The sequence below is a fragment of the Phycodurus eques genome, chromosome 14, assembly GCF_024500275.1.
Source record: "Phycodurus eques isolate BA_2022a chromosome 14, UOR_Pequ_1.1, whole genome shotgun sequence".
Classification (NCBI taxonomy): domain Eukaryota; kingdom Metazoa; phylum Chordata; class Actinopteri; order Syngnathiformes; family Syngnathidae; genus Phycodurus; species Phycodurus eques.
In genome coordinates, this window is record NC_084538.1 from 2,611,654 (window position 1) to 2,639,277 (window position 27,624).

Genomic DNA, 27,624 nt, shown 5'->3' on the forward strand with positions numbered 1-27,624 from the left:
AATGCAAACTTGTGGGTACAATATACGAATCTGTGGTCGTGAAATAGGTATAATGTGCGCAGAAAAAATACGGTGGATATAAAAAGTCTACACACCCCTGTTCAAATGCTTCATGTGACCTATAACCTTTCAAACTCAATTGATCCTCTTTTCAACTAGGGAGGGATGTGTCGGTTTGCAGAAGCAACCAACCGTGTTCAAACTCATGTTAAATGGGAGTCAGCGCACAACTGCCACCATTTCACCCCAATTCAACTTCAACTGTTCTAGTCGGCTTTTCCTGACATTTTGTTTGCAGTTCCATCTTAAGAGCTCGCACAGCATCAGCGGGATCTCAGTGTTTAAAGTTTCCAAAGATTTCTAAAGTCATCATCGAGTGCAGAAAACGTAGCACGACAGTGACATTACCAACAACTCGACGTCCCAGGTGTGCTCAATTTATTTACTCAACTGTCCAAGGAGGACATCATTCATTTGACATGTGCACGTTATGCCTAATCCGTGGCCACGGGTTAGCATCTTGTCTGCACGTTTTATATACAATTGAATTCTGCATTCCCAGTGTCATGTGTACAAGTCACTCTCTGAAAGCTCAAAAGTCCTCCAGAGATTTCGACAGGCGGTTGGACGGCGAGTCAGGCGGAGGCGTTATTCGAATCAAGAGAATTCCCCCCCAAACCTCACAATGATGTCACAGCATTTGTTCATTGTGGATTTTTGTCAGCAGGTCAAGATTTGATTAACTTTCATGCAAAAAAAAAAAAAAAAAAAAAAAAAAACGCCTCAAAAGTTTCTCCAAACGTTCCCACAAAGCTCGGTTCTTCACGTAGGAAGACTTGACAGGGAGCTTTTTCCGCCCTGTTTCTCCGCTGATGGGTATCGCTCGCAAGCCGTTCAACTTCCCAACGCTCAACAGATCACGCTGATCCAACGCGATGCACGCACACACTCACACTTTTTTGCTTTTTTTAGATCTTCTCCATGTAAAAAGAGTCCCTGTTGTAGCCCACATTACGGATTCAATGTAGTGCGATTTCCTTAATTTCATAGTTGTTGTTTTTTTAAAGTGTAAATTAAAAAAAAATAAACATTAACAACAATTTTTAAATCAAATTTCAATATTGAATATTTCTGTTGCTGGAAACCCATGCTGAAATTTTAGAGATTTTTTACATTTTAATTGTTAAGAACAATAATTATTATAATAGAGAAAAATGAATAAAACTAATAGAAAAATTGGATTTGCATGTAATTACATTTTTATGTTTATATTTTTCAATGTTTGCAGTTGTTGTATACAGTTTAAAATGTTTGTTTACTGTAAAAAAAAACATTCAAGAACATTTTTATCAGTTTAATCCATGCTCTAAAATTTGATGTAATTTAACCAATTTTGGAAATTAGAAAGTTATTGTGTTTTTTTTTTTTTTTTTTTTTTTTTTTTTTTAACAGTTGACCATATTATAATACATAATTTGAAATTAAATTCATGCTATAAAATACAAATAAATACAATTTTAGAAAATACATTTTTACAGGTGTATTTGTCAAAAACATTTTCAGAATATTTTATTTTCATTGATTTACAAATTTCCCCATTTTGGGATGAATAAAGGTTATTTTATCTTAATATCACTTCAATTAACATAAATCTCATGCAAATAAAAATGATCAATTGTTACCAGGCAGAATTTCACAGGACATATATTTTTTTTGTATTTCAATTATTTATTAATTATTGAATAGAATTTTAAAATAATAATAATATTTTAATTCCTTTTATTTCTCATTTGATATTTACAGTAGAGTAAAAAAAAAAAAAAAAAAAAAAAAAAAAAAAAGGTTAATGTATTTAAATCAAACTAGATGTTCTTATTTTGCCACTAATGGTCACATTTGAACGTTTTCTTTCTGCCACCACATGACTGCAGCGTAACCCTTCCGACTGGTCCAGAAAATCACTCCCTCTGCCGACTGTCTGGAATAAAAGCAAACAACAACAAAAAAAAGAGAACGAAAAGAAAAAGGTGGTGCTGCTCATCTGGCACAAGTTTCGCAGGTCCGACTGGTGTGGAGAAGCAAAGCAAAAAAAGCGCCTCCCTCGCCTTCCGTGGACAGCAGCTACCCGCCCCCTTCGAAACCGACCAGGATGTTTGGCTTAGAAAATGACTGCTGCTGCTGCTGCTGCTGCTCCCTCGGCCCCCTTTCGCTAATTGGCCCGAGGGTAATTACCTTGTCTCCTCTCCACTTAAGTACAAATAGGGGCTGCGGTGTTATTGTATCGGGTGGGCCAAAAATTCACATGACGAATAGTCACGACCCACGCAATCATAACAAAAACAGTGAAGAACGGTGCGACAAAAATGACAAAATATTGTTGAATGGTCAAATAATCGAGGATCTGCACATGAATGGAACGGCTGAGCCTTCCCGGGCCAAGAAGTGTCTTGGAAATCCGTGAACTAGTTTTCACGTCATCCCGCTAAAAGCCGCGCTGGTGCGACAAAGAAATTCTTCATTTCGCTACAAATGCACAAGCAAAGCCCGTGTTGTAAAAAGCTATGAAATTGCTTTCAAGTCTTAACTTGTCCACGTTTCTACAATGTCTTGGAAAGTAGTAACCATCAGGATGTTTTTAAAAGATAATACAGCGAAGAATGGTCACCAGAAAATGCAAAAATATGTGATAACGATAACTAGAGAATGCAATAAAATGGGACGATACAAGCCCACATCACTCACCACGTCTTTTAAAGCCCAACACATTCAAAGTCACAGATGTTAGTGTGGAACGCGAGGACAGTGACATGCACATTTTGTTGTTTAATAATGCAAAATCAATTCTTCCCCGATACTCCATTAATTGACGGGATAAGCGGTGGAATAATCGAAAATATTCGACAGCTGCCGCCCAAATTTAAAAACCGCAAAATTTACGCTAACACTTTAATATGAACGCTTGCCTCAAAATCGCGCAAGATGCATTTCAGGCCAAGCGTGTCATTTTTCCTCTGTTTTCGGAATAAATCGGCAGACTTGAGACTTTCCCCAAGGACGACGTACATCAGACCGTAACGCTTCACGTAGCGTCATCAAAGCCGCCGAGGGTCCGGCAAAGACCAGAACACCAACGCCGAGGGTTTCGTCTTGTGAGGCGAGAGCAAAGACATTGGAAATGTTGTGAAGGGGAAAAAAAATGAAATACAAAAATCCAATTCTGCCATGGATCCAGTTTGGCGCATTTTCTTATCGTAAAAGCCGGTGATTACAGACCGCTTACAACTTAACCTTCCTCCGACCCGCTCGCACTGGACCGGCTTCAAAGGCGGCAGAACCGGCCCGTGTGTGGTCCTGGTTCCACTCGGCGTGAAACGCTTGGTCGAAAACGCAGCAAGCGAGCGCCGGTTGAGTCACCGCTTGGACGTCGCTGTGAGGAATTTGAAAGAAGCGGCGTTGGAAGTCTCTCAGAATAAATGTCTACTGCGGGACTAATATTTATTCTTTTTTTTTTTTTTTTTTTTAACATTTCCATTGACATTTGTGGCAAACAGATGTTGGAGAGGCTCCTCGCGTTTTGAACGGCACGTCAGCCGTGTTGAAAGAAGCCGTACGGCGCATCAGAAAAGTTAGCCGTCTCCGGGTTACCCTAAAACTGGATTTCATCATCATCATCATCATCATCATCATCAAATTTACCGCTGAGAGCGCTACTGGGACCAGAGGAAACGCTTAGCGCGATATATCACCGTTCCCGTAATTATATTTGTGACATTTTTGGATCACGTGCGCCTCTAAGGGCAAAAACATTTGAATCCTCATTAAATAGCTATGCAGCCAATGGCTGCCAATATTTGAGGGGGGGGCGGGACCCTGGACTGTGTACGACAAGTCGCAGATGTGTCGAACCTCAACATGAGAAATGAAAACCCAAATTATCATTTGTGCCGGAGTTTATATTTAACACATGGGAGAAGAATCCATCCCCGTCTGAAATGTTTTCAAGTTAGAGTTTTTATGAATGGAACAATTCCTTCTAGCAGCGTGACACAAACACGATTGGACGTCCTTTTTGTATCAAATTGCACATTTAATACATAAAACTTCGTTTATCGCGGGGGGCTAGGTTCCGGACCACCACCGCAATAGGTAAAATCTGCAAAGTAGTGATCACACATTTTTATTATTATACATATTTTAGAGCTGGATGAACACTCCTGCTAACGTCTCGATACACTTACAAACCCTATCTATATTATTAAACACATTTTAAACTCTTAAACATAAAGTAATGCACGACACAATGTACATGTCATGTTTTAATGACGTTTTTTTTGTTGACAGTTTAAAGGTTTTCGGCAAGGGTTCCTAGTGAAAATGCTATTTATTCGATTGGGATAGTCTAAGTCGAGACGTCCACATATATTTCGGTGACGATTGTTCACAATTTACGGACAATTAGCAACGTTTTTTTTTTTTTTTTTTTTTTAACACGAACATCAAGCATGTTAGACTCCCATCTTTGTCTCGAAATGTCAGAACAAAACATTTGACTTGGCAAAATGACACAAAATGTACACGTACAGCCACCGATTTCTTCACGTGTTACGAAATACAGTAACTATATACTTCTTCCGTAGCGAGCTGATTGTTCATTTTGAGTCACCGCGAACCGCTGTTTCTGCCACGCCACGGTAGCCCGTCAGAGAACAAATATTCCCCTGACGCGGCCCTTCATTCAGTTTCTCACGGACCGCTCTTTTTTTCCGCTGGTGCGCTGCCAGCGTGTTCGCCAGTATGTCATCCGCTTTACCGCGGGAGATCCGAAATAATCCAAAGTGTCTATAAATTTCAGTCTCCCTAATTGAAGCCTTGAGCACGGCCACCGGGCAAGAGAGAGAAAAGATCCTCGCGGGGACCGGGCGAGACAAATGACTTGATGACGTTCATCTTGATAGAGTTATCCCAAAAGTGGGCGGGCACGTTACCAGAACGGGCACAGCTCGTAAGGGGAGGATTTCAGTGTGTGTACGTTATGCATACATACACGCAGCAGCTCATCCAGAGCCTGCAGGACACACACACGCACGGAGAAAGTGCCATGTCATTCCGGGGTTTTCGCTTGTCCCTTCGCCTTATTGACACTACTTATTATGTTTATTTATACGTCGGCGCGCAGCACGCCGCCTTTGTAATTAGCGTATCTGAACTCTCGGCCGACGCCGGATCGAGTTGCGTTGAACATTTCCTCCAACTTAAGCGGCGAAGGCCCGAGAGAGAGCGCGTCGGGCGGTCGTTTCGCTCGGCCGGTCGGTCGGCGGCGGCGGCGTCGTCCGCGGCCTGGCCGCCACGTGAGGGGCGCGGGGTTAAATGGCCAATTCAGGAGTTTTCAACATGCACGTCAGGCCTGATGAGGAACAAGCTGCCGGAGAAAAAGCAGCCGCCGCTTCTTCCCCGTGAAGCCTCAACGCCCCCAAAAAAAGAAAGAAAATCGTCGTGTTTTCTTTCTATGCATATCCCTACTTACACAAACACACAAAGTAACAAATAAGTACACGTACTGTAAATATAATACACAAGAATACCATGGGCCATTATGGGATGGAAGCTTTAGTAAAGCAAAGCAAATGTATTTGTACAGCGCATTTCATACACAAGCCCAATGGGCTGTACATGATTAAAAGCATTTAAAAACCAAGAAAAAAAACAAACAAAGGGGGGAAGTGAGGGATGTCCAGGCATGTCTAAGGAACCATTATGCTGCTCAACAAGTTTGTTATCTCAGATTTTTAAGATGATTTAAGACAATTTTGATATATATATATATATATATATATATATATATATATATATACACACACACACACACACACACACACACACGCACACACACAATTTTTCCAGGTAGGGATGCAAAATTGTCCTTAATCAAATATAGCGAGATTACATTTTTTTTTGTTTTTTTTTTGTTTTTTTTGGGTAACAGAGATATTGGTAAAAAAAAAATGGACACCTTGCACATCACTAAGGGTGGTCAAAATATGGACCCGGTGGCCACAGAGTGCCCTCTCTCTTCGCTAATCTGGTCCGCTAAATTCTAAAATGTGTTAATTAAAATGCATTCATTATTTTTTTAAATCAATTAATTTCTCATTAAATAATTATTGAATTGCTTCGTAGAAAATAAAAATGTTTCAATGTTTTTGTTTTTTATTAAAAATGTATGAAAATATTTAAAATACATTTTCATGAATGACAGTGTCACGTTGGAACACTGCACTGGGTCTAGTTGGTGAATTGCTAAAATGAACCTAAGCATTCTCTTGCACACACACACGAACACAGAACGCCTCTCACTAAACAGAGATGTTTCCATCATGTCCGGTGTGACAAGCAAGAAGACCCAGTAGCGGTCCGTGTAATGTTCTCCCAATGAAAAGAACCAGATGTTCCGAGCCGCACCCTATCTGGAGCAGGTTTCGTTGAAACAGTCAACGTCCCTATCGGCCACGCCGGTCGTAACGTATTGTGTTTTATCATCGCAGGATCCGTCTGTAGCAGATTCACTTTTAAATGCAAGTGGACCGAGAGACGGGGCGTTTTCTGTCAGCGCCGAAAGCCATTGGACCAAGAGTCCGTCCATAAAAAGAAAAAGAAAAAGGCCCTGCTCGTGTATGTTTTACATTTTGCTCATGCTCGTAGTGGTCCGGTAAGAATCAACTTTATCATTGCACGCTACACTTTGAAGTGTACAAGCTTTCGTTTTGTCTACACGTTTTCGAAAGAAGACATTTTTTTTAGTGGTCACCCAATGAACTAAAAAGGCTTAGTACATTAATATAAAGAACCATTTTCTGGGGATTGAATAGATTTGTTTCCACATTGTCATCTTTATGTATCACATTTTATTTCAAAAATATAAAAATGTCACTTATATTTTTTACATTTTTTAAAATTCTATCATTATTAGTGTCCTTTAAACATCTTTCATCTGTAACTATTGTGAGCAATGATAAGGAACCACTTTCTTTCTTAAAGTTTATTCAAATTTTAAAATAGTGCTTCATATGAAAAAAAACAAAACATTTTGAAGTACTTTTAAAGTATTTCAGTTTTAGAAACATTATATAGTTTGTGGATGTCTATGTCATCTGTACTATTATTATTATTATTATTACTATTATCAATACTAGGCAACCGCTGTTAGTGCATTTATGCACGTTACATTTCTATTCTATTTCTTGTCTATATTATAGTGAAAGAGCATTTTGAAAATGATCAAATCAAATTAACATGCAATTACACGTGGCGGTCAGAGCTCAAAATAGCTGCAAATGAAATCTGTTTATTTAAAATCAGCTTCACACGGAGGACTGAACAAACACATTGCATATTTTACCCCCTTTTTTTTAGGCTTCTTTTGAATGAAGTCATGCGTGTTTGTTTGTTTAACTTTCTCCGGTAATTTCAGACGACAGCGCGATTGTTCACAGTTGTAATGAGATGCTAAATCTTGGAGGGTTGATTATCGCACATGAAACGAGAGGTTAACTCCAACAACAAGCCACGGAAGACTGACGAAGAGCAAAGCAAAAAATAAATAAATAAAAATTAAATATTGCCTGTACACATCAGACAGTCAATGTCATCCGCATCATCATTACCCTCTTCATCATCATGATGGAGGGGAGGAAGAGGAGAAAGTGCTCCCCCGTCCATCTCAAAAATCAACATGGCTTCCAACATATGAGGTCATCACTGTGCGCACATCTGTCTCCAACATGTCCTCCGGGGAGTTCAATCACGGCGCGGCCAAACACGCACACGATTGTTTCTGGAAATAAATATTAGGCCTAATTCGCACTGTGATTGGGCGGGCCGCTTCCTGTCTGCTGGGGGGAAAACACACAAGAAACATGCGCGCGTGCACACACACACACACACACACACACACACACACACACACTTGGGCTAAACGATTAATCAATTTTATCAACTATATCGAATTTATTGGTCAGGACGATTTTTTTTTTTTTTTTCAGTAGATTTTTGTTTTCCGTCGTTCAAAACGCATCCCCGCTGATGGGCACTTCTTACACTCACAACATGGCTGCAAACAAAGAGGAGCTCGTTTACAAAAGCACAATCGGTGTTGCCAGCTTAGCAACTTTTTATTTTATTTTTTTTAACATCTAGTGACCATTTAAAAACAATAATATATAATATCAACAAGTTCAACAAGTTTAAACTCATTCACTGCCAGCCTTCCCAGTTAACATTCCCCATTTGACTTCTAAAGCCGTCAATGGCAGTGAATGTGTTTTAATTTGCGCCAAGAAACAGGCAAGAAGTTTTCCGTACGATGAGAAGGCAATTACTGAGTGAACTTGGCAGAAGACCCGCTAAAACATTGCAAATTCAAATGTTAATTGTTGAAAACTTTTGACGGGAGTTCCAGTTTGTGCTTCCAAGCCATGCCTTACCTGCACAACTGGCAACATGATTTTAAACGTTTGAAATGTACATTTATTTAGGGTTGTGTATACATACGCTACCATTGAAACATTTGACGTCAACCAGACAATTTCAAGTTTGCCATGAAAACACACCGTTATGTATTGACAATATACACACAACTGTAGGTTGGGGGTCACTAAGAAATGTCCATATTTATGGAAAAAAACGTTTTTTTTAACCACATTAATAATGTCTACATCAAATAAATCAATTTTGATTAATTCACTATTATTTTCATTTAAGTCAATGTTTTCATTTCAAAAAAATTTCTAGGTGATCCAGAATTTTGAACAGAGGTGTAGATATTTTGACAAAAGGGAAACAAAAACACTCTTTTATTTTCTTATTTCCATGGAAGGTCAATGCAAGTTAATGGTGGTGGTGATGGGGACTTTCTATTTAAAAACAAAAAATAAAACAAACTCAAAGCTTGTTCTGTGTCAGGAGAAATAAAGCAAGTCCCAGAAAGGAAAAACAAATATATACACCCAATTTCTTTTGGAATAATGTCATTGTCATTAGCTTCATCTGGAAACATAGTGGGTAAATGGATTAAAATCGGAAATTGAATTTTTGTGCAAAAAATGTGAGATTTTATTTGAATGCGATATATACGTATGAGATTAGGTCTGGCGGTGTAAAAAATGATGAGATAACTCCAGCATGTTGTACTGCTCCAATAGCTTGAGACTTCAAAGAAAACGCCACGTTAGCTTTAGCATTGTTAGCATTGTCAAGACCCCGTGACAAATAAGAGCACTTGCTTTGTTTTTCTAGCACATGGCTGTCAAATCATGAGGGTACTTATGAGTGTGTCTTGTTCAGGGCCCCCCCCCCACAAAAAAAAAAAAAAAGCAGCAACTTGTACTGCACTAAATGATATGGGGTATGCAGCTACCGCCATCTTGTGGACATTTTCGAAAAGACGTCAAATACTGCACGTATTAAAAAAAAAAAAAAAAGTCTTGCCTTTAATAAGTTATAGCTATAAGAAATGTATTGAAAGCACAAAGAAACTAACTATAGACCCAATATATATTTTGGGGCTGGGGGCAAGGCACTTATTAACTTAAAAAGGGATTAAATTCATGTTTTGTTAAAGAATATCTTGTTGCTTTGGCGCTACATGCAATAAATGCTGACCATACAACAGTAGCGCGCAAGGATGCAAATCTTCCTACTGTAAATAAAATAAGGGTTACATGGCAACAGACTGCTAAAAAACTAAAACAGACCTGCTGTTATATGCAGGTACATCCGTTTGTTAAAAAAAAAAAAGCAACAACAGCAAAACACTACAAACAAACAAAAGTCTTTGGAATACATTTCATACTACATCGCATCCTACAGAGAAAAATGGACTATAAACTAAAAAGGTGACGTCCAAAAAAAGAGGAAGGCAAAGAAAGCCCAAATTACTAAGCAGAACGCATCGTACTTCCTCCTTGAATGACCAACTATAACTGTAAAGTTCTGAATTCACAAGAAGTATTCAGAGTATTACTGAAATAATACGCTCTACCATCTAGTTGAAGAGCATTGACATGTTCTGCTTGTCACTATACATCAATGTCATAGATAGACGAACCGAGAAACATGATTTGTAGTAACTCCATCGTCGGAACTCGCCCAAGTTGTCTGCTCTCAACCGAGATGGCCGCCTTCCGGTTCCATTTCGGCCCCGGTCCTTGACGCCTGTTATGATCGCTACTGCTCGTCCGCACAATTTCGGTTCCCTCTGTGGAACTGGTCTTGGGGGGGATCATTTTGATTTTTGAATTTTTTAACTTTACAGACTGAGTTTTTGTGTCGGGGGGGAAACCCTTAAACACACATTTTCACCAGGACCGCTCGTTAAAAAAGAAACACACACAAAGAACCTCTGACGATAAAATACAATATCCACAACAGAGGTGAAATGATTAAGATTGATAAGATTGATAATTCTACGATAAAATAGAAAATAAAATAAGTTTTCTACCAGATTTTTTTTTTGACAAGGGAGCAATTTTATGCAGTACTTTTAGCTTCCGAAAAAAAGTGTTTAATGGCTGACTACACTCCAATGGCGCAAATGAATGCATGAAGCAGTTTGGATTTTATGAAGTGGAGCAGACAGAAGAATTACATTTTAATTTAAAATGTTGAGGCTCCATCCTGTGAAAACATGATTAGAAAACTTAACAATTTTACATATAATAAATAACTGGTTAATTCATTATTAAATGATGTATGAATAACACAATCAACAAATGATAGGTGTCTCCAAGCAGGCAAATGAATGAGCTCCACTTTGCCACATCCAATATGGCGGCAATACGGCTGTACAAATCAGCGCTCAAAGCGATATCTTGGTATATACACGCCTCACAAAAAGTTTGAGAATTTCAGACTTCATACTCCAACCTCTCAAAATGAACTTCATTTGACTTAATTTGACTTAAAAACGAAGTGGGTTGAGGAGCTTTGCTTTCTTCCTTTGCCACCATCTGGTGGCATCTATAGGTAATTGCAGTCCAGTATATCCATCCATCCATCCATTTTCTGAGCCGCTTCTCCTCACTAGGGTCGCGGGCATCCTGGAGCCTATCCCAGCTGTCATCGGGCAGCAGGCGGGGTACACCCTGAACTGGTTGCCAGCCCATCGCAGGGCACATACAAACAGACAACCATTCGCACTCACAGTCACACCTATGGGCAATTTAGAGTCTCCAATTTAGGCATGTTTTTGGGATGTGGGAGGAAACCGGAGTGCCCGGAGAAAAGCCACGCAGGCACGGGGAGAACATGCAAACTCCAGACAGGCGGGGCCGGGGATTGAACCCGGGTGCTCAGAACTGACGATCTAACCAATCGGCCACCGTGCCGCCCAGTATGTATATATATATGTGTGTCTGTGTGTGTGTGTGTATGTATGTATATGTATGTGTGTATATATATATATATATATATATATATATATATATATATATATATATATATATACACACATATATACACATATATATATATATATACACACATATACATATATATATACATATATATATATATATATATATATATATATATATATACACATATACATATATATATACATATATATATATATATATATATATATATATATATATTTTTTTTTTTTTTTTTTTTTTGGGGGGGGCATCAATTATTCGTGGTTTTCGCTATTTACAGTGGAATTCATGTTGAAATTTCACTCAAAAAGCCCAAAATCTCAAATTTTTTGAGAGTAGCCTATATATCTATGCTTCTTTCTGCTCTGTTAGCTTTCGTGTTGCTGTCTTTAACATGACACACATTGATTCTGCCCCCCCCCCCCCCAAAAAAAAATAAAAACAGTCAAGGAGGCGCAACAGGCCTTTTGCTGATAAATGGCACATTATCACTGGTATGCAACGCTGCATGTGCTGAACTGAGGTCGCCATCAGGTACATAAGATGATGCTAGCACAATGTGCTCATTCCTCGTGTGACATCATCCACATTGACTGCCTGTGTTTTGGAATAAGGGTTACAAAAACAGCCAAACAAAAGGCAAGAGCCTCCCCGATTAACGGTCTCAAATTTACTGAATGTCCTGCATGACGGCGGTTCAAACGCTGCAATTTCGTGCTACTTCACAGGCACTTTTTCTCGCCAAAAAAACTAAAAACCTAGAGGGCGTTCAACTTCAGTCCTCTTTGTAACGGTCATGTGAACGAGGTACAAGTTGAAGTTTTTGCCCATGAGGTCGAGGGTGCACCCATGTACGTTATCTCTCCACCAGACGTGCCCCCCCCCCCCCCTTGCCCGCCCCCGTAACCCCGCTTCATTGTGTTTGCGCTGGCTCAACGCGAGCACATGTTTTCAATGTGCTGACCACGTTACGCAATATCATTTTGTTACAGGCCTTCTGGGAGGAACAAGGGGAATTTTTGTGTGAGGTTCAAAAGGAAAAGAAAAACAGCGAAGAACAGCAAAATGATACGCTTGTGCGGACTTCCGGGTTGGTTTGGCGTGGAGAGGTTTTTGAGTTTAGAAGGGATGCGAGCAAACTTGTGGCCACTCGACTCCTTTTTGTCCCGCAGCCATAAGACATTGGAACCGTGGAGTCACGATGGAGTTATTCGATTCACATATTGATTCAACTTTGATCAGAATCCTCTTTTTTTTTTTTTTTTTTGCCAAGTATGTCAAAAACACACAAGGAATTTGCCTCCGGTATAAAAGTACAATCGATCCCATACTGAACTACCGTGTACTGCCAGTCCAAAACACAACACACATTCACGATTTTGTTATTTCGCAGTTTATCTATCGTAGTCCCACGACACAGTATCACAGATTTTTCTTTTTTTTGTGCTGAAATACGGTAATCCATTTGAAAAGTGCTTTTACATTAAAGTTTTAATGTGATTAATGTTTGGGAAGTTTATTTTAAGGCTTAAACTGTTAAAAAAAAAAAAAAAAAAGTTGTTTTTCTCCATTCTTATACATTTTATGCTTGCAAATTTCCCAATTCTCTTTCTTACAGAAATAAATCATTTATATGGCCTTGGTTAAAGTGTGTTGTTTTAATAACTGGAGCCTATTTCTTTTTAAAAGTCACTGCTTAGACATGATAACTGTCACAGATTAAAGTGAAATATAAGTATTGTGAGGTTTCTGTGTAAATACAGGTTCCACATCCAGTACATTTTGGAAACATTGCATCGGACTTGATGTCAAAGTGGGTAACAATATGGCGCCCTCTCCTGTCACTGTCCAGACTTTGACTGCTTTGACGTAAAGGAATCAATAAAGCCCCCCCACCCACCCACCACAAATGCCATCCACGCATCAGCAGTGACATAAAGCATGTCAACAAATAGGAAGATTGTTTGTTTGTTTGTTCTCAACTAAAAACAAATGGCCTCTCACGCATGCGCAGTGACGTCAGAGCGTCGTATAGGGGAGAGCGTGGAACCGGACTCGAACTAACCCGGCTTGGACGCGTCATCTTCGGCATGGCGACCCGGACACCCCCCTCCCCGCAAAGGACAAAGTGTACTCCATTGAAGTTTGTTGACTTTGTTGTCGACGCGGACTCGTTTACGTCACTCCAGGCGCAACAGGTCAAACAAAGCTAGCAAAGAACTGTTCCGTAATAATAATCAAAAACGGAATTATTTTTAAATCGCTCCTACCTGCGGAGCCGCCGGCGATAATCTGGTGGCTGGCTTCCCGGACGATGCCGCGCGGTTTGGGGCTTGTCGTCGTCGTCATTTTGGCCTTTTTTTTTTTTAAAAAAAAATGTTTTTTTTTTTTTTTTTGATCTGCCAAGGCAAACACGCGCGGAAGAGTTAGCAAGCAGTTAGCTAGCTAGCTAGCGCCCCCCCCCCCTGCTGTTACGTCATAGCCGTCCCCTTTTGCTGACCTGAGTCGTGGACGTTGTCTCACACACACGCGCACGCAGTACTCCGAGCTCGGGGGGGGCGAGGGGGGGGGGGCGTGATGTGCGTTCCCGTGGATTTACTCGCAGAACGCCTCTCGTGTTGTGGACTGGACTGGACCTCCTCGTGCCTGCAAGTTTACGGTTCAACTCTGGAAGCCAGACCCACTCCCACCCCCATGACACCCTCCCCCAACCCTCCAGCGATCAGTACAGGACCACAAAATGACGTTTGTCAATCTGGAGATGCTGGCGCATGCTCTATGGAACGACATCAGTGTATATATTTACATTAACAACTATATATATTTTTTACAAATATAAAATGATGAAAATATTTTATTACAAACGAGTGTGAGAGACTTTCTGTGGCGACCTCTGATGGAACAAGCTGAGTCGCAACAAATCAGTTAACAGCACTTTTCAAAACAAGTTACAAATTTCTGTACAATCCACTAGAAAACATTCACAATTTATAAATAAAATACAAAATGTGTCTATAAAAAAAAATCAGTCGAATATTATGAATCGCATGATACAATTCATGTATATCGTGGCAGTACAGTAACAGAGTGGTTAGCACATACACCTCCAAGTTCTTCTGTTATATCTCGTCGCCATTTTTCTTGCTGCCCCTAGTCTCCTCTTGGATAAAATGTCTCCTTTGAAATAAATACAGTAAAACCTTGTTGTCCTCTATTGTTAGCTAGTATCGTTCCGACGCAGACGCTAACGTTAGCTTAGCCTGTCACAGTCTCCACGTGGCCGCAGCGCTATTGCTGCCCTTAGTCTCTCCTTGGATAAAATGTGTCTCCTTTGGTATAAATACAGGAGAAAATCAGCAGGGATGGTCATCCCAGGTCAACTAAAAGTTTTTCCATGTTGTACTGCCCGTAGACAGTCGTGGATTATTTAGGTCCCGTTTGGGAGTGTGAGCATGCGGGTTGTTTTATGTGTTCAGTGTAAACAGCCATATTGGATATGTGTCACTTGAAATGTACATAGAAATAAACAGTAAAAAAAAATAAAAAAATCAGGCATGGATCTGCTGTGTAAGCTCAAACCTCCCCTACATATGCCAAAACACTGAATCATAATAACCCATCTGACTGACAAAAATAAAAGGCAAGGCTAAACTGAAAAATATCTATATAGATATCATTTTTATTTGGCACCTTAACCCCCCCTAAATATTGCGTAGTGGAAATCATTCTTTGGTCAAGCAAGTGAGTGCAGAGCAAAAAATTCAAAGAAACAAAATGAGTCACTTACGGAGCTAAATTTTTTTAATGTTTTTTTTTTTTTTTTTTTTTAAAGTATGACCATCTGCAAGTGATTGAACTAAAAATGAACAAACATGCAAAATTAAGAGATTACCGCCACTTTTATTTTCATGGAACACACAAACATTAACTGACATTAAGTAAGACACACAAACACACATTCTTAAATTACTGCATTAATTAATTCACTAAGTTTTGCCTTTTTAAGCAAGGTAGAAAATTTTTTTCAGTCAAAGCCCCCATAAAAGATGGTTTGGTATAATAATAAATTAATATTTTTCCACAAACAAGACAGTGGTTCTATCCAAAAGAGTTCAAGTCTTTTTTTTTTCCAACAGAGAATAATGCGTCTTTGCTGAAATGTAAAAATAAAATAAAAATAAAATCTGTAAAATTAGCAAAACGCTAGCTAGACAAGCGAGCCACAGAATGTGTCGTTAGTGGTTATGCCCCATTTTAAAGGTCCCATATTTTGGCTATTTAGGCCTCCATAGAGTGACTCTCTAACATGGACTTAGTATAAAAGTGTCCATTTCATTTAAAAACACAACTTGGTTTTGTCATATGAGTGTCCAGAAAAGGCCCCTCTGACAGCTACTTCTGTTTGACCCAGTTTTGCATCCGCTTTGTCCATATTTGGCTAAGACCGCCCCTTACCTTGGTTGCCTCTGTGTAGAAAACCCACTTGTGAGAGAATGCGTGTTTGTTATGCTGACAGCGCTGGCTCGGGAGCTGAGAGGTTAGGCGGAGATATTCGCTCGTGACATAGATAAGCTCAAGAAATTCGAATGACTCGGCAGAAAAACGAACTCAGGAATGCGTAGACAATTTTGATTCATATTTCACATCTTTGCTGAAGCACCACAGAGACAATATTATATCCCATATACTAGAAAAAGTTGGTTTGGTAAAATATGGGACCTTTAATGCAAACTATAACTGTGTATCATCATGTCCAGTTGGTGTCAGCATTGAGTCAGACACCTCCTACAGTAAGTTCACACAGCCACAGGCAGGAATTAAAAAAAAGAGAGTTAATAATAAGGCAACATTTTTATCAATCAGGAACCATATGAAAGTCATTTTCGCAAAAGCCAAAATCAAAGCAACAGGAAAAATAATTCAAAAAACAAACAAGCCCCTACTTGAAAAGGTTTCCACTGCACAGAACCGGCTTTACTTGTCTTAGTTTTGGGCCGTATGTAGGGTAGTCGTAGTACTGTGGTAGAACTGTGAAAACCGCACTGCATCGAACGCTCCAGTCGCAACGAGACGAGCTAACAAACGAACCGATTTTACCCGACAGCGCTGGAGCAAAGTGGCGAAAAAGGCAACAGTGTACGCTAACGTTAGCATGTCTGTGTTTATTTTTGCTATTTCTAGAAGTGAACATTGACAAATCTGAGGAGAATGAGGGCACGCTGTGGAAAAACTAAGACTTTGCATTATAATGCTGCACAGTGACGCTACACATGTGCATTTATTTGTGTAATTTTTCTGCTCGACTAATAATACTTCGGCTAGCCCAACTGACCAGCTACCAGGAATAGTGCCTGGTTTTGCCAGTGGAAAAGTGTCAGTAGAGCTAAATATGTACCAGCTGATAAACTAAAATCTATGACAGAGAATGAAATATATCCGACAGGAGACTAAGGGCAGCGATAAAACGTATTTTTCTCTTTCTAGCCATGAATGCTCACACGTTGACAAAATCTGCTCGAGTACGGAGCAGTGGCTTAACGATGAAGAATCACTTTTATCGGACAGGAGACTAAGGGCACCCTGCAGCAAAGCGGAGACTGCGGAGGGGACGCTACCTTCTTTTCCAGATGGAAGTGCGTAGACAGTGAGTAGAGCTTAGTAGCTACCAGGTTACGAAGTAAACTCGATGATTGGGAATGAATTTTATCCGACAGGAGACTAAGGTCAGCAGTAATAGTACCTGGTAGAACCTATATTTGTGTCAGAAGAGCAAGGCGATACTGTACAGTGGAAAAGGGGTCGTGAGTTTGTTTAAGCTAATAGGATCTGCTTACCTCACAATTGTACCTTTGTAACATTTTTTTTAGGGACGCTCACTAAGACAGCGAAAATAAACGTGGCACTTTTATGGTGCTCAGAGTAGTGTGGGGACCTCGGTGGTGTAGTTCATGGTGGGGAAGTGGCGGGCGTCCGTGTCCCAGTGGGTCTTGGGGCTGCTGGGAGGCGTCCAGTGGTTCATGTAGCTGGCCATGAGCTGAGTCAACTCCAGGATCTGAGGGGAGAGGGGGAGGGAAAAAAAAAAGTTTTTCCAGGTAAGTGATGTTGTTCAGATGATTTTGTTTGCGCACAAACTGGAAATACAAGCGGCGTATGTTGGCGGTGACCGCAATTTCATAATAAGCAGCACTTTGGCAAATATTAAAGAATTCTTCCAAAAAGAGGCTTAAAGCTATTTATTGCTCCTCCGAGTTGAAGTTTACTGTCAGACTAAACAAAACTATTTTGTGTAGTTAAAGCAAACACACAGCTGTGAGTCCGCTAACACATAATGGGAAACGCATACGTTGCCGCAACACATTTAGATATATACATTTACTATTATTATTATTATTACTGTTATTATTATACATTTAGATATATACACATTTAAGCCACTGATATTTGAACACAAATGTCTCTCTTTTAGTCATTTAATATAACAGTACTCTAAGTCATATATTCTTTCGGAGGATTTTTTGGGGAGGTCAACACTGTACAGACGTCCATTCAGTGCAGTCTTATCAATCTTGTCTGTCTCACACACTGCCCCCAGGTGGCCAACGCAGGCAGCAGCACTGTGCACTGTATTGAATACGAAAATGTGACCAAAACGGTTTATTTTTCCATTCTATTTCATCATGTTGTTACTGTACGGTTTAATAAAGTATTATAGAGTGCAATTTTTCTCATTAAAAACACACATTACAAACTTTTGTGGGAGTTTTTTTCACGGTGCACAATAGATTCATGATATTTCTTTTCATTTCAATGGGAAAGAAGGTTTGAGATATGACCGTGGTCACGGAACAAATTAAACTTGTATGTCAAGACACCACATATGGCTGTATTATAATGCCCCCCGGTGGCCAAGGCGAGCACACCAGAAGGAGCAACATAATGACCATTGAAGTGAAACAATTATTCACATTCTATTCAATTATGTCATTACTGTATGTTTTTATAAAGTGTAATATTATACGGTGCTATTTTGCCTCTAAGTCCACATTCCCAATTTTTTTTGTTGATTTTTAAATGTTTTTTTTTTTTTGGTAGGAGAAGGCTGGAACGAATTAGTAGCATTTCCATTCATTTCAATTGCGAAAGATGATGTCACACAGGCGGCTGGCTACCTTTGGTTTGGCCATGGCGAACAGCAGCTTCTCCACGCTCGTCTTCCCGTCGCCCGGCTCCTTCTGCTGGCTGGTGACCAGCATGAAGTCGTCGCAACAGCCGCCGAAGGTGACCGCCGACTGGTAGGGGTACGAGGCCAGCGTATGCTAAAAAACCAAAACAACAGTGGTGTGAATTTGCGAGACCCTCCATCCGGCTGACGATGAGTTTCCAGGTGTTAGAAAGCGACCATGGCGTAGTCCAGCACGTACAGCCCGTCCTCGTTGACCGCCAGCCAGGCCGGGCCCTGCTCGTAAGGGGCGGGCGGCACGGCCTGCAAACGCGAACACACGGAAAATATCAGTTGAAGGAGTTCATAAGGCCTGGTACACACATAAGGATTTTTCAAAGATCCTCTGTTACAGAGCCCACACATGAAGATAAAAAAAATCTGGCATTTAACACTTTTGCTCGTACCGTCGCACAGAAAGATTCTGTTGCCACACCGATCTCGAATCTAGTCTGCCGAGACGGAAATCTTATAAGATATTCTTATAAAACATAATATAGTCTGGCGTTTGTCGTCCTTGTATGTATTGGGCAAAAAGACAGCCCCGATTGTCTTTTTGTGTGTCCCGGGCCGAAGTGACGCGAGATGTGAAAACGGTCGTACCTTGACGCTGAAGAGTTTGGCCCCGAACAGGGGCCACCTGCGCGCCACCGTCAAGTAAATTCTCACACACTCGGCCGCGCTGCAGCCGCGTAGCGCGGACCACTTGGACGCCAAACGCTCGCAAAGCTCTCTAAAAGCGAGGGAGGAAAATGACAGCAAGTATTCATTTCAGGGTAAATTGCATCTGGAGCACTCAGGGGGGCATACACATTTATTTTAGTGAGCGCAAAGGTGTAAAGCAATCATTCTTAACTTTGAAAAATGCACATATTTTAAATTTTCCAAATCAGTTCATGCTATAGTTATTTCATTTAATTATCAACAACAAATGAATAGAAAAGACATTTTCTTAATTACCAATAATACAGTCCACGTACAACAATAATACAAATCTTAAATGTGTTTTACTTTCTTAACTACTAATAACATGTTAAAAAAAAATTGTAATTGCCAGTACTATGTAAGTAAAAATCTTATTTTTGTTCCATTTTATTTTCTTTATTATCAATTCAAAGAACAATGCAATATGTAAATATTTGGTATTTATTCACTAGCAATAACATGTAGATCAAATGATTCTATTTATTACCAAGAATATGCGAATGCCTTTTACAAATTGTTTTTACTTGTATGTCCTTAATTACTTAATCTTATTGGAAACATATCTGAAAATTATGATTGACATAATTGAATTGATATTTAATCTAATGACCCATAATATACGAATGAAAAACACCCAACAGTAACGTGATTGGAAGTGTAGCTAATGAAGTGTCGAGCGATGAGCGAACACAAAACGTCGGGACTGACCTGAGCTGCTCCGCGCCGCAGTCGTGCTTGTAGCGTTTGGGGTAGAAGCGCTCCAATGCCTGCAGGAGCATCAGCTGAGATTTGGGCTGAGGGGAGATGGCGGAGGCTGCTCGCTCCAGATCGCCGTGCTCCACCTTAAAAACACGGCAATATACGACGATGAGCTTGTTTCTCGATCGAGTATCGGTCGTTCAGATAGACGTGAGGCCACTGACCACGGATTTCGTGATTTCTGGTCTCGGGGCGCACAAATCTTTACTCGCTGACTCTCGTTCAAAGTTTCCCGCGCGTACAAGCTACTTTTCAACGCGATACGTACATTTCCGCAACCCAAGATGGCCGACGTCACGGCCGACCGACCGTGCGCTAGTTTGAGCCTTCGGGGGTGCGACTGATCGGAACTGGCGGCGCACGTGCCGCAATCCGAGCCAGGTAAAACCTTGTGCCGATTCTTTTTCGTGTTTGTAGATACCTGCGCCATGAGGGCGGCCACCTCCAGCGCCAGCTCCTTGTTGACGGGGAAGTGGCCCTGCTGCACCTTGTCATTCACCTGGTGGGCCAGCAGGAGGCGCTCGCGCTCCGTCTCGCCTCTGACCTGAGAGCGGAAGCAAAGCCTGCGGGGCGGAGGCACAAAACTGAAAGTTCTGAACTCCCGTTTCCACGCCAGTGTCATATTTATTTTTACCCACATTGGGATGCAAGGTACCTTTACATACATGCTTCTTAACTTAAAATACGCATACTGTATATATCTTTAACAATAATTTCACTTATCAATGATTTTTGAAAAATATTTGATTGAACAACAAGTAATGAAATCCTTAATTTGATCATAATTCTATGAATTCACTACGTTTTTGAGTGAAAAAATAATTTGTCATGATTATTTTATAATATAAATATATAAAATAATGTTTTTTTTGTAATTTTTCAATCCAATTGACAATATTGATATATGAGGAATACAATATTTTTTCAAATAAGTCAAAATGTTAAATTGTCTTTTTTAATGCTATATGAGACTGTTCTGAACTCCTGTTGCGTATTTATTTGCACCCACCTTGAGCTGCAATGATTAGAAAAATAATGATTTCATTTTATTGAATGAATATTATTTTCAGTTACATGGGAACTGAAACAATTGATTTAATTCCAGTTTTGTTTTCTTTCTTTTGAAATACATTACATTCAATTATATTATTCATTCATTGCCAATAGCATATAATGTACATTAAAACAATGTTACATTTAACCATTTCATTTTTTTATTGTTTAAACACCGATAATATATCAACGACTTCCTCACCAATCATATGTAAATGAAAATATAAAAAGTATGATAAATATTATTTTTAATTTGACACTTTTTCTTCATCATTCATCGTAATCACCGAAAATATATTTTTCTAAATAGATTTTTTAATAGGATAAGAGAATCTCTGAATATTCAGAATTTCTGTTTGCAGGTTGTGCTGAGCAGAAGATTGTTGCGAATGAAGTGAAGTGAAGTTCAGGCGGAAAGGTCCCACCTCTTCTTGTAAGTTAGTCGTACGATCCGCGTGCCCTCGTTCTTCCCCGGGTGCAGCTCCTTGAGGGCCTGCTCCCACTTGGAAATAACATCGCAAATCTGGGAAGGAAAAAACAAAAAAGTTCGAAGTCACTCTGATAATGTATGAATGTGATGGGTTTAACATGATTTATTTGAATCCGTCAGCAGGAGGTAATCGAAATGTTGAGCAGACCTTGGCGGTGGGCAGCAAGCAGTGCTCCAAGTCTTTTCCAGACGGGTCATCGGTAAAGAGGGCGAAGCCGGACAGCTGAGGACTCCGCATGCCTATCCTCTGGTTCAGCGTGTTGAGGAACTCCCCCACGGTGGCGGAGCCGTCAAAACCCACCACCTGTGAAGAGAGGTAACTGCACTGGAGTTCAGATGCCTCCATTCAACTTTTGGTGGATGACCGTGACCGGAATGACGGAGAATCTCTACGGACGTCCGCACAGTACTGACCTGGTAAGTGTTGTTCATAAAGTGCACCGGGATGCTGAAGGGCAGCGAATGGTGGTAGGGGTTTCTCAGCAGGATGGAGACGATCTCCATGCGCGACGGTTTGGCCTCCCGCTCGCCGTTGCGCAGCGTTCGATCCATAGAGCGCTGGCAGTACACCGCGTACTTGCCCACGTCGCTACTGCGAGCGGAGAAACGGGATGGAAAACGGTCGGTTGGCGCATGTGTTTGAAGAACAAAACGTTTTTAGTTATCATTTAACTATGGCGTGACTCCTGGGGACTGACCCTCTCTGTTCGACGGGTCGGTTGGCGCTGGGTTTGAAGTAAATATTCTTATTATAATATTTCATTTTCATTTTTTGACTTCTGTCCTTTTCAAGGTGACTCAGCAGGGGTGGGGCGGCGCCCTAGCGCCCTCTAATGGCCAGCCGCTACTGGGCCTTGGCCCTTTCTGGACAGAGTCATTTCGTATGACCATAAAAGGAAGAGTCCCTTGGGAGGGAGGGGGCTGCGCAGGCTCGACGCGTCTCACCTGGGGTCGGCGTTTCGGTGCAGGTGCTGCCTGAGGTACCAGAGGAAGTGCTGCTGGGGAAGGAAGAGAGCCACACACAACGACAGCAGCTGCCAGCACTGAAAAAAGAACCAACAAACAAACGCACACAAATAATTAACATCCAAGAAAGAGAAGACGAGGCGGTCATAAACCTGCCGTTAAAAGCCGGAAACCTGCGTGGCGGAGTAGTTGTGCGGCGCGCGGCGGTTGGTCTGCTTGATGAGCTGACAGTACATCTCGTTGTGCAGCTCCGGGTGCGACAGGCACACTTGCAGCGCGTTCTGCGCCAGCGACGTGTGGTAGTCCACGCTCGGCGACTCCACCAGCACGTTGATGAACAGCTGGCACGACTGCACGTCACACACCGTAACGTAAAAGGTCTTACATGCGGCCTCCAGCAGGGGGCAGCAAAGTGCTGCCAATTTGTGAGCGCGTGTGTGTATGTGGAGCAGGGTTACCTGATTAAAAATGTGCAAACTTTTTCAAATACATAATTTGACAGTTTTTAAAAAATATTTCAAAAATGTTATTTCTTAATAATAAAGATACATCCTCCTACTAATACTGCATTCATCACGTGAGAGAAATTAATTTTTCACAGCAGCAATATTCACTCATTCACTCAACACTCATATTAGTATAATATAATATATAGGTGTTATATAGGTATAATATAAAATATAGGTGTTTTTTAAAGACTTTTATATATACGCCAATACATTTGTTAACATGAGATAGGGTATTAAATTTGCCACAAAAAAATATATGAAAGATTTGATTCTTTTTTTCAAATTTGCTAAAATCACATTTCATTTCTTAATAATATGCAAGCCCTTCTTCTGGTTACTCTAGTATATACTGCAAATTATTTAATATTAGCAATTGTATTGGTGTGTTGTCATGCATTGATTTTGTAGTTTCTTTTTAATGTTTAACTGGATTTCAAATGCTGATTTACAAAATTCGGTGGTATTATTATTTTTATGTGTCCTGTATTTTAATGCTGGTCTTAATGGTTATACTTTGAGAGCTAAAGTTTTTTTTTTTTTTTTAGGTGGTACTTGGTGTAAAATGTTACAGAACAATTGTCTTAAAGGCTATTCAGTCATTTATTTACACCATGATGGCTTCTTAGTACAACCCCAATTCCAATGAAGTTAATAATAAATCAATAATCATGAACTTGGAATTTGATGGCTGCAACACGTTCCCCAAAAGTTGCAGACAGGTGGCAAAAAAGACTGCGAAAGTTGAGGAATGCTCATCAAACACGTGTTTGGAACATCCCACAGGTGAACGGGCTCATTGGGAACAGGTGGGTGCCAGGATTGGCTAGAAACGAAGCTTCCCTCAATTGCTCAGTCATTCACAAGCAAAGATGGGGCGAGGTTCACCTCTTTGTGAACGAGTGTGTGAGAAAATAGTACAACAGTTTAAGGACCATGTTCCTCAACGTACCACTGCAAGGAATTGAGGGATTTCATCATCTACGGTCCGTAATATCATCAAAAGGTTCAGAGAATCTGGAGAAATCACTGCATGTGAGCGACTAGGCCGAAAACCAACAATGTATGCCCGTGACCGACCAAAAACCGACATCAATGTGTAAAGGATATCACCACGTGGGCTCAGGAACACTTCAGAAAACCAATGTCAGTAAATACAGTTTGGCGCTACATCTGTAAGTGCAACTTGAAACCATTTACCATTCATCAACAACACCCAGAAACGCCGCCGGCTTCTCTGGGCCCGAGCTCATCTAAGATGGACTGACGCAAAGTGGAAAAGTGTTCTGTGATCCGACGAGTCCGCATTTCAAATTGTTTTTGGAAATTGTGGACGTCGTGTCCTCCGGGTCAAAGAGGAAAAGAACCATCCGGACTGTTATGGACGCAAATTTCAAAAGCCGGCATCTGTGATGGTCTGGGGCTGTGTTAGTGCCAACGGCATGGGTAACTTACACATCTGTGAAGGCACCATTCATGCTGAAAGGTACATACAGGTTTTGGAGAAACAGATGCTGCCATCCAAGCGACGTCTTTTTCATGGACGCCCCTGCTTATTTCAGCAAGACAATGCCAAACCACATTCTGCACGTGCTACAACAGCGTGGCTTCGTAGTAAAAGAGTCCGGGTACTAGACTGGCCTGCCTGCAGTCCAGACCTGTCTCCCATTGAAAATGTGCGGCACATTATGAAGCGTAAAATACGACAACGGAGATCCCGGACTGTTGAACACCTGAAGCTGTACATCGAGCAAGAAAGGGGAAAAAAAAAAAAAAATGTACCGGCATTACCAGATAACTAGCAACCCTTTACTGCTCAGTGACTGTTTTTTTTTTTGTCAATGTCTCTCCAAAGTGTTCTGTAAATTGACTGTCTGTTGTCGTACTGGAGCGGCTCCAACTACCGGAGACAAATTCCTTGTGTGTTTTTGGACATACTTGGCAAATAAAGATGATTCTGATTCTGATTCTGATACAAAGCTTCAACAATTCCTGTTCTCAGTTCCCAAAAGTTTATTGAATGTTGTTAAAAGAAAAGGTGATGTAACACAGTGGTAAACATGACCCTGTCCCAGCTTTTTGGGAACGTGTTGCAGCCATAAAATTCGAAGTTCCTGATTATTTGCTAAAAACAATAAAGTTTACCAGTTTGAACATGAACTATCTTGTCTTTGTAGTGTATTCAATTAAATATAGGTTGAACATGATTTGCAGATCATTGTATTCTGTTTTTATTTGTGTTTAACGCAACGTCCCAACTTCATTGGAATTGGGGTTGTCATATTTATTTAATATATTGAATTGATGGATGTCCTATCGGTCTACATCAATGTGTGGTATTATATCATTGATTTCATAGTATGTGAGGGCGTTTGTTGAGATGGACCTTGAAGAGTTTGAGAGCTTCTGTCTGCAGAGCGTCCGAGGGCAGCGTGGTGAGCGGTGAGCGCAGACCTTCCTTGGAGAAGCTCAACGCGTCGCTCTGCCACAGGCTGCATTCTGGGAAAGAGCAACAAAAATGACAACAATGCAAAAAGATTAGCTGTCAACACACAGCAAGCTGACACGAAGAGCGAGCGACGGTTGTAAACACCGTCTGCCGGGTTTAGATGCGTCGAGTGCATGAAAATAACTCAGTGGTGACTAAATGTCCGTCCATTTATAGCAACAATTGGGAATTGTGCAGTCAATCAAACCATTTTGTGTTACTGAGGCAACAAATATACGCAGCACAACCATCTTAGCTTGACGTAACAAGGCCGAACATACGCAGCAGAGCACATTAGACTCAGAAAAAGTACATCCACTAAGAGAAAAAAAGGGATTACAGTCGGATTTTAAAAGGAGAAGTGAAGAAGGGAATATCTGGATAACATTAGCACCGTTTTTTTCCCTTCTAAAATAAATAAACTAACTAAATAAATACATTTTATGCTCCAAAAATTTGAATGCTTTTGAATTTTTGCCTTGGAAGGTATGACTTTTTAATCTAAGAAAACATGACATTCTCGAATAGAAAAATTATTGACGAAATTCTAATAAGGAGGAATATTTTCAAAGATGACTATTTTTCGTGAAAGAAATTATCTTGTGTCATTATAAATTTAAAAAATGCTAAAAAAAACAACATGATTTTATGACTTGAATAAACAACTGTCTCATAAGATTCCAACTATTTTTCTCTTCAAAAATATATTTTTATTCTGGTGAGATTAACTCAACATTAATTATTCAATAATATAAAAACATGGCTATTTTTCATGGAACAAAAACGTTTCAAATGCTATTTAAAAAAAAAAGACGTTCTTAAATCTCATACCCATTATTGTGGTAAAACTTTCTTTTTCAAAATATGAAATTCTTGGTTTTTGCCATGTAATTAGTTTTTTCCTTATTTTTTCTTTTTAACCATACTTGAAATTGCAACATGCAATACTCTGAAATAAAGTCCAAAACCTCCAGGACGCAGGTAGAAATTTGCATGTCGCTCACCTGCATCTCCATCTGCGTCCAGCAGTTTGCCGATGAGCTGCTCGCACTCGGTGCCCACCTTCAGGTTGGCGCCGCCTCCCGCCGCCACGCACAAGTGGTACAGCCACGCGTCCTGTCCGCGACGTCGCCGTTAGCATTCGGAAGATTCGTAGAAGCTACTAGTCGCGGCTAACTGACCTTCTCCTGTTTGGTGCGGACGAGAAGATACGATGGGCTCTGGTCGCCGGGCTTGACCGCCAGGGTGCAATGCGACGACAGGAAGCCGCCGCGGACGCCCGCCTCGTAGTCCTCGTCCGAGTCGCACGAACGGTCCACTTCCTGGACGGACGCCGAGCGCAGCTGCAGCTGGCCCAGGGGGAGCTGAAGCGGAGGGAGGGCAAAATGGTGGAAACACCGAGCGGATGGCGGAAACGCGCGTCTAAACCACATGGACAAAATTAATGGGAACGCTTGCTATTTCGCAACGAGAAGTGGATGCTATTGCAATATTTCACGAAACAAAATTATACTCTTAGTATTTTAGCTCCTAGCTAGTTGATCATTCTTTAGAGAGTGAGGACTGTTAGCATGATAGCGGCTAGATGGCTTAGCCTGTTCAATTTGTTTCAGAAGTTCAAAGGAAGCTTGTTGTGGCTTCTCAGCGCTCATGCTAGCTAACTAACTCGGCCTAAGTTCAACACAAACTACTTGTTAATGCTAGTTTTGCTATTTCTAGCCAGTGAGGACTGTTAGGGTGCTCGCGGCTACCTACCGCAGCCTGCTCGTTTGTTAATCTAGCCTTTTCTCGACAATGAGCACTGTTAGCATGGTAGCAGATGAAGCTAGCTGAACTGTTACAAGTTCTAAGTTAGCGAGTTTGGCCTTCTCTAGCCAGTGAGGATTGTTGTGACGCTAGTGGCTAACTACCTCAGCGGCTCAGCCTGTTCATTGTTTCCAAGGTAAAGAGCATACTACTTTGTCATGCTAGTTTAGTATTATAGGGACAGCGAGGACTGTTAGAGTGCT

At 40.7% G+C, this 27,624-nt stretch overlaps 2 protein-coding genes across 7 annotated transcripts in view; both read right to left on the reverse strand.

Annotated features, from left to right (window-relative positions):
- slc25a21 (solute carrier family 25 member 21) overlaps positions 1 to 14,130 on the reverse strand; it is an 86,687-nt gene extending 72,557 nt beyond the window's left edge. For 4 of the 6 annotated variants that reach the window (XR_009769783.1, XR_009769781.1, XR_009769782.1 and 1 more), the window contains exon 1: positions 13,700 to 14,130. Coding sequence is in view for 2 of the 6 variants with exons in the window: in XM_061695991.1 (XP_061551975.1) it covers positions 13,700 to 13,778 (79 nt within the window). In the remaining 4 variants the exon portion in view is untranslated. The remainder of the gene's footprint in view (positions 1 to 13,699) is intronic. The other 2 variants (XR_009769784.1, XM_061695992.1) reach the window with 1 other exon arrangement.
- A 1,194-nt stretch (positions 14,131 to 15,324) lies between these two features.
- plekhh1 (pleckstrin homology domain containing, family H (with MyTH4 domain) member 1) overlaps positions 15,325 to 27,624 on the reverse strand; it is a 31,518-nt gene continuing 19,218 nt past the window's right edge. The window contains exons 17-30 of the mRNA XM_061697042.1: positions 26,797 to 26,979; positions 26,620 to 26,731; positions 25,514 to 25,626; positions 22,795 to 22,971; positions 22,601 to 22,698; positions 22,070 to 22,247; positions 21,804 to 21,959; positions 21,591 to 21,688; positions 20,534 to 20,675; positions 20,062 to 20,195; positions 19,252 to 19,381; positions 18,829 to 18,912; positions 18,599 to 18,745; positions 15,325 to 17,481 (exon numbers count right to left, since the gene is read on the reverse strand). Of these exons, the coding sequence (XP_061553026.1) occupies positions 17,344 to 17,481; positions 18,599 to 18,745; positions 18,829 to 18,912; positions 19,252 to 19,381; positions 20,062 to 20,195; positions 20,534 to 20,675; positions 21,591 to 21,688; positions 21,804 to 21,959; positions 22,070 to 22,247; positions 22,601 to 22,698; positions 22,795 to 22,971; positions 25,514 to 25,626; positions 26,620 to 26,731; positions 26,797 to 26,979 (1,890 nt within the window). The 3' untranslated portion in view covers positions 15,325 to 17,343. The remainder of the gene's footprint in view (positions 17,482 to 18,598; positions 18,746 to 18,828; positions 18,913 to 19,251; positions 19,382 to 20,061; positions 20,196 to 20,533; positions 20,676 to 21,590; positions 21,689 to 21,803; positions 21,960 to 22,069; positions 22,248 to 22,600; positions 22,699 to 22,794; positions 22,972 to 25,513; positions 25,627 to 26,619; positions 26,732 to 26,796; positions 26,980 to 27,624) is intronic.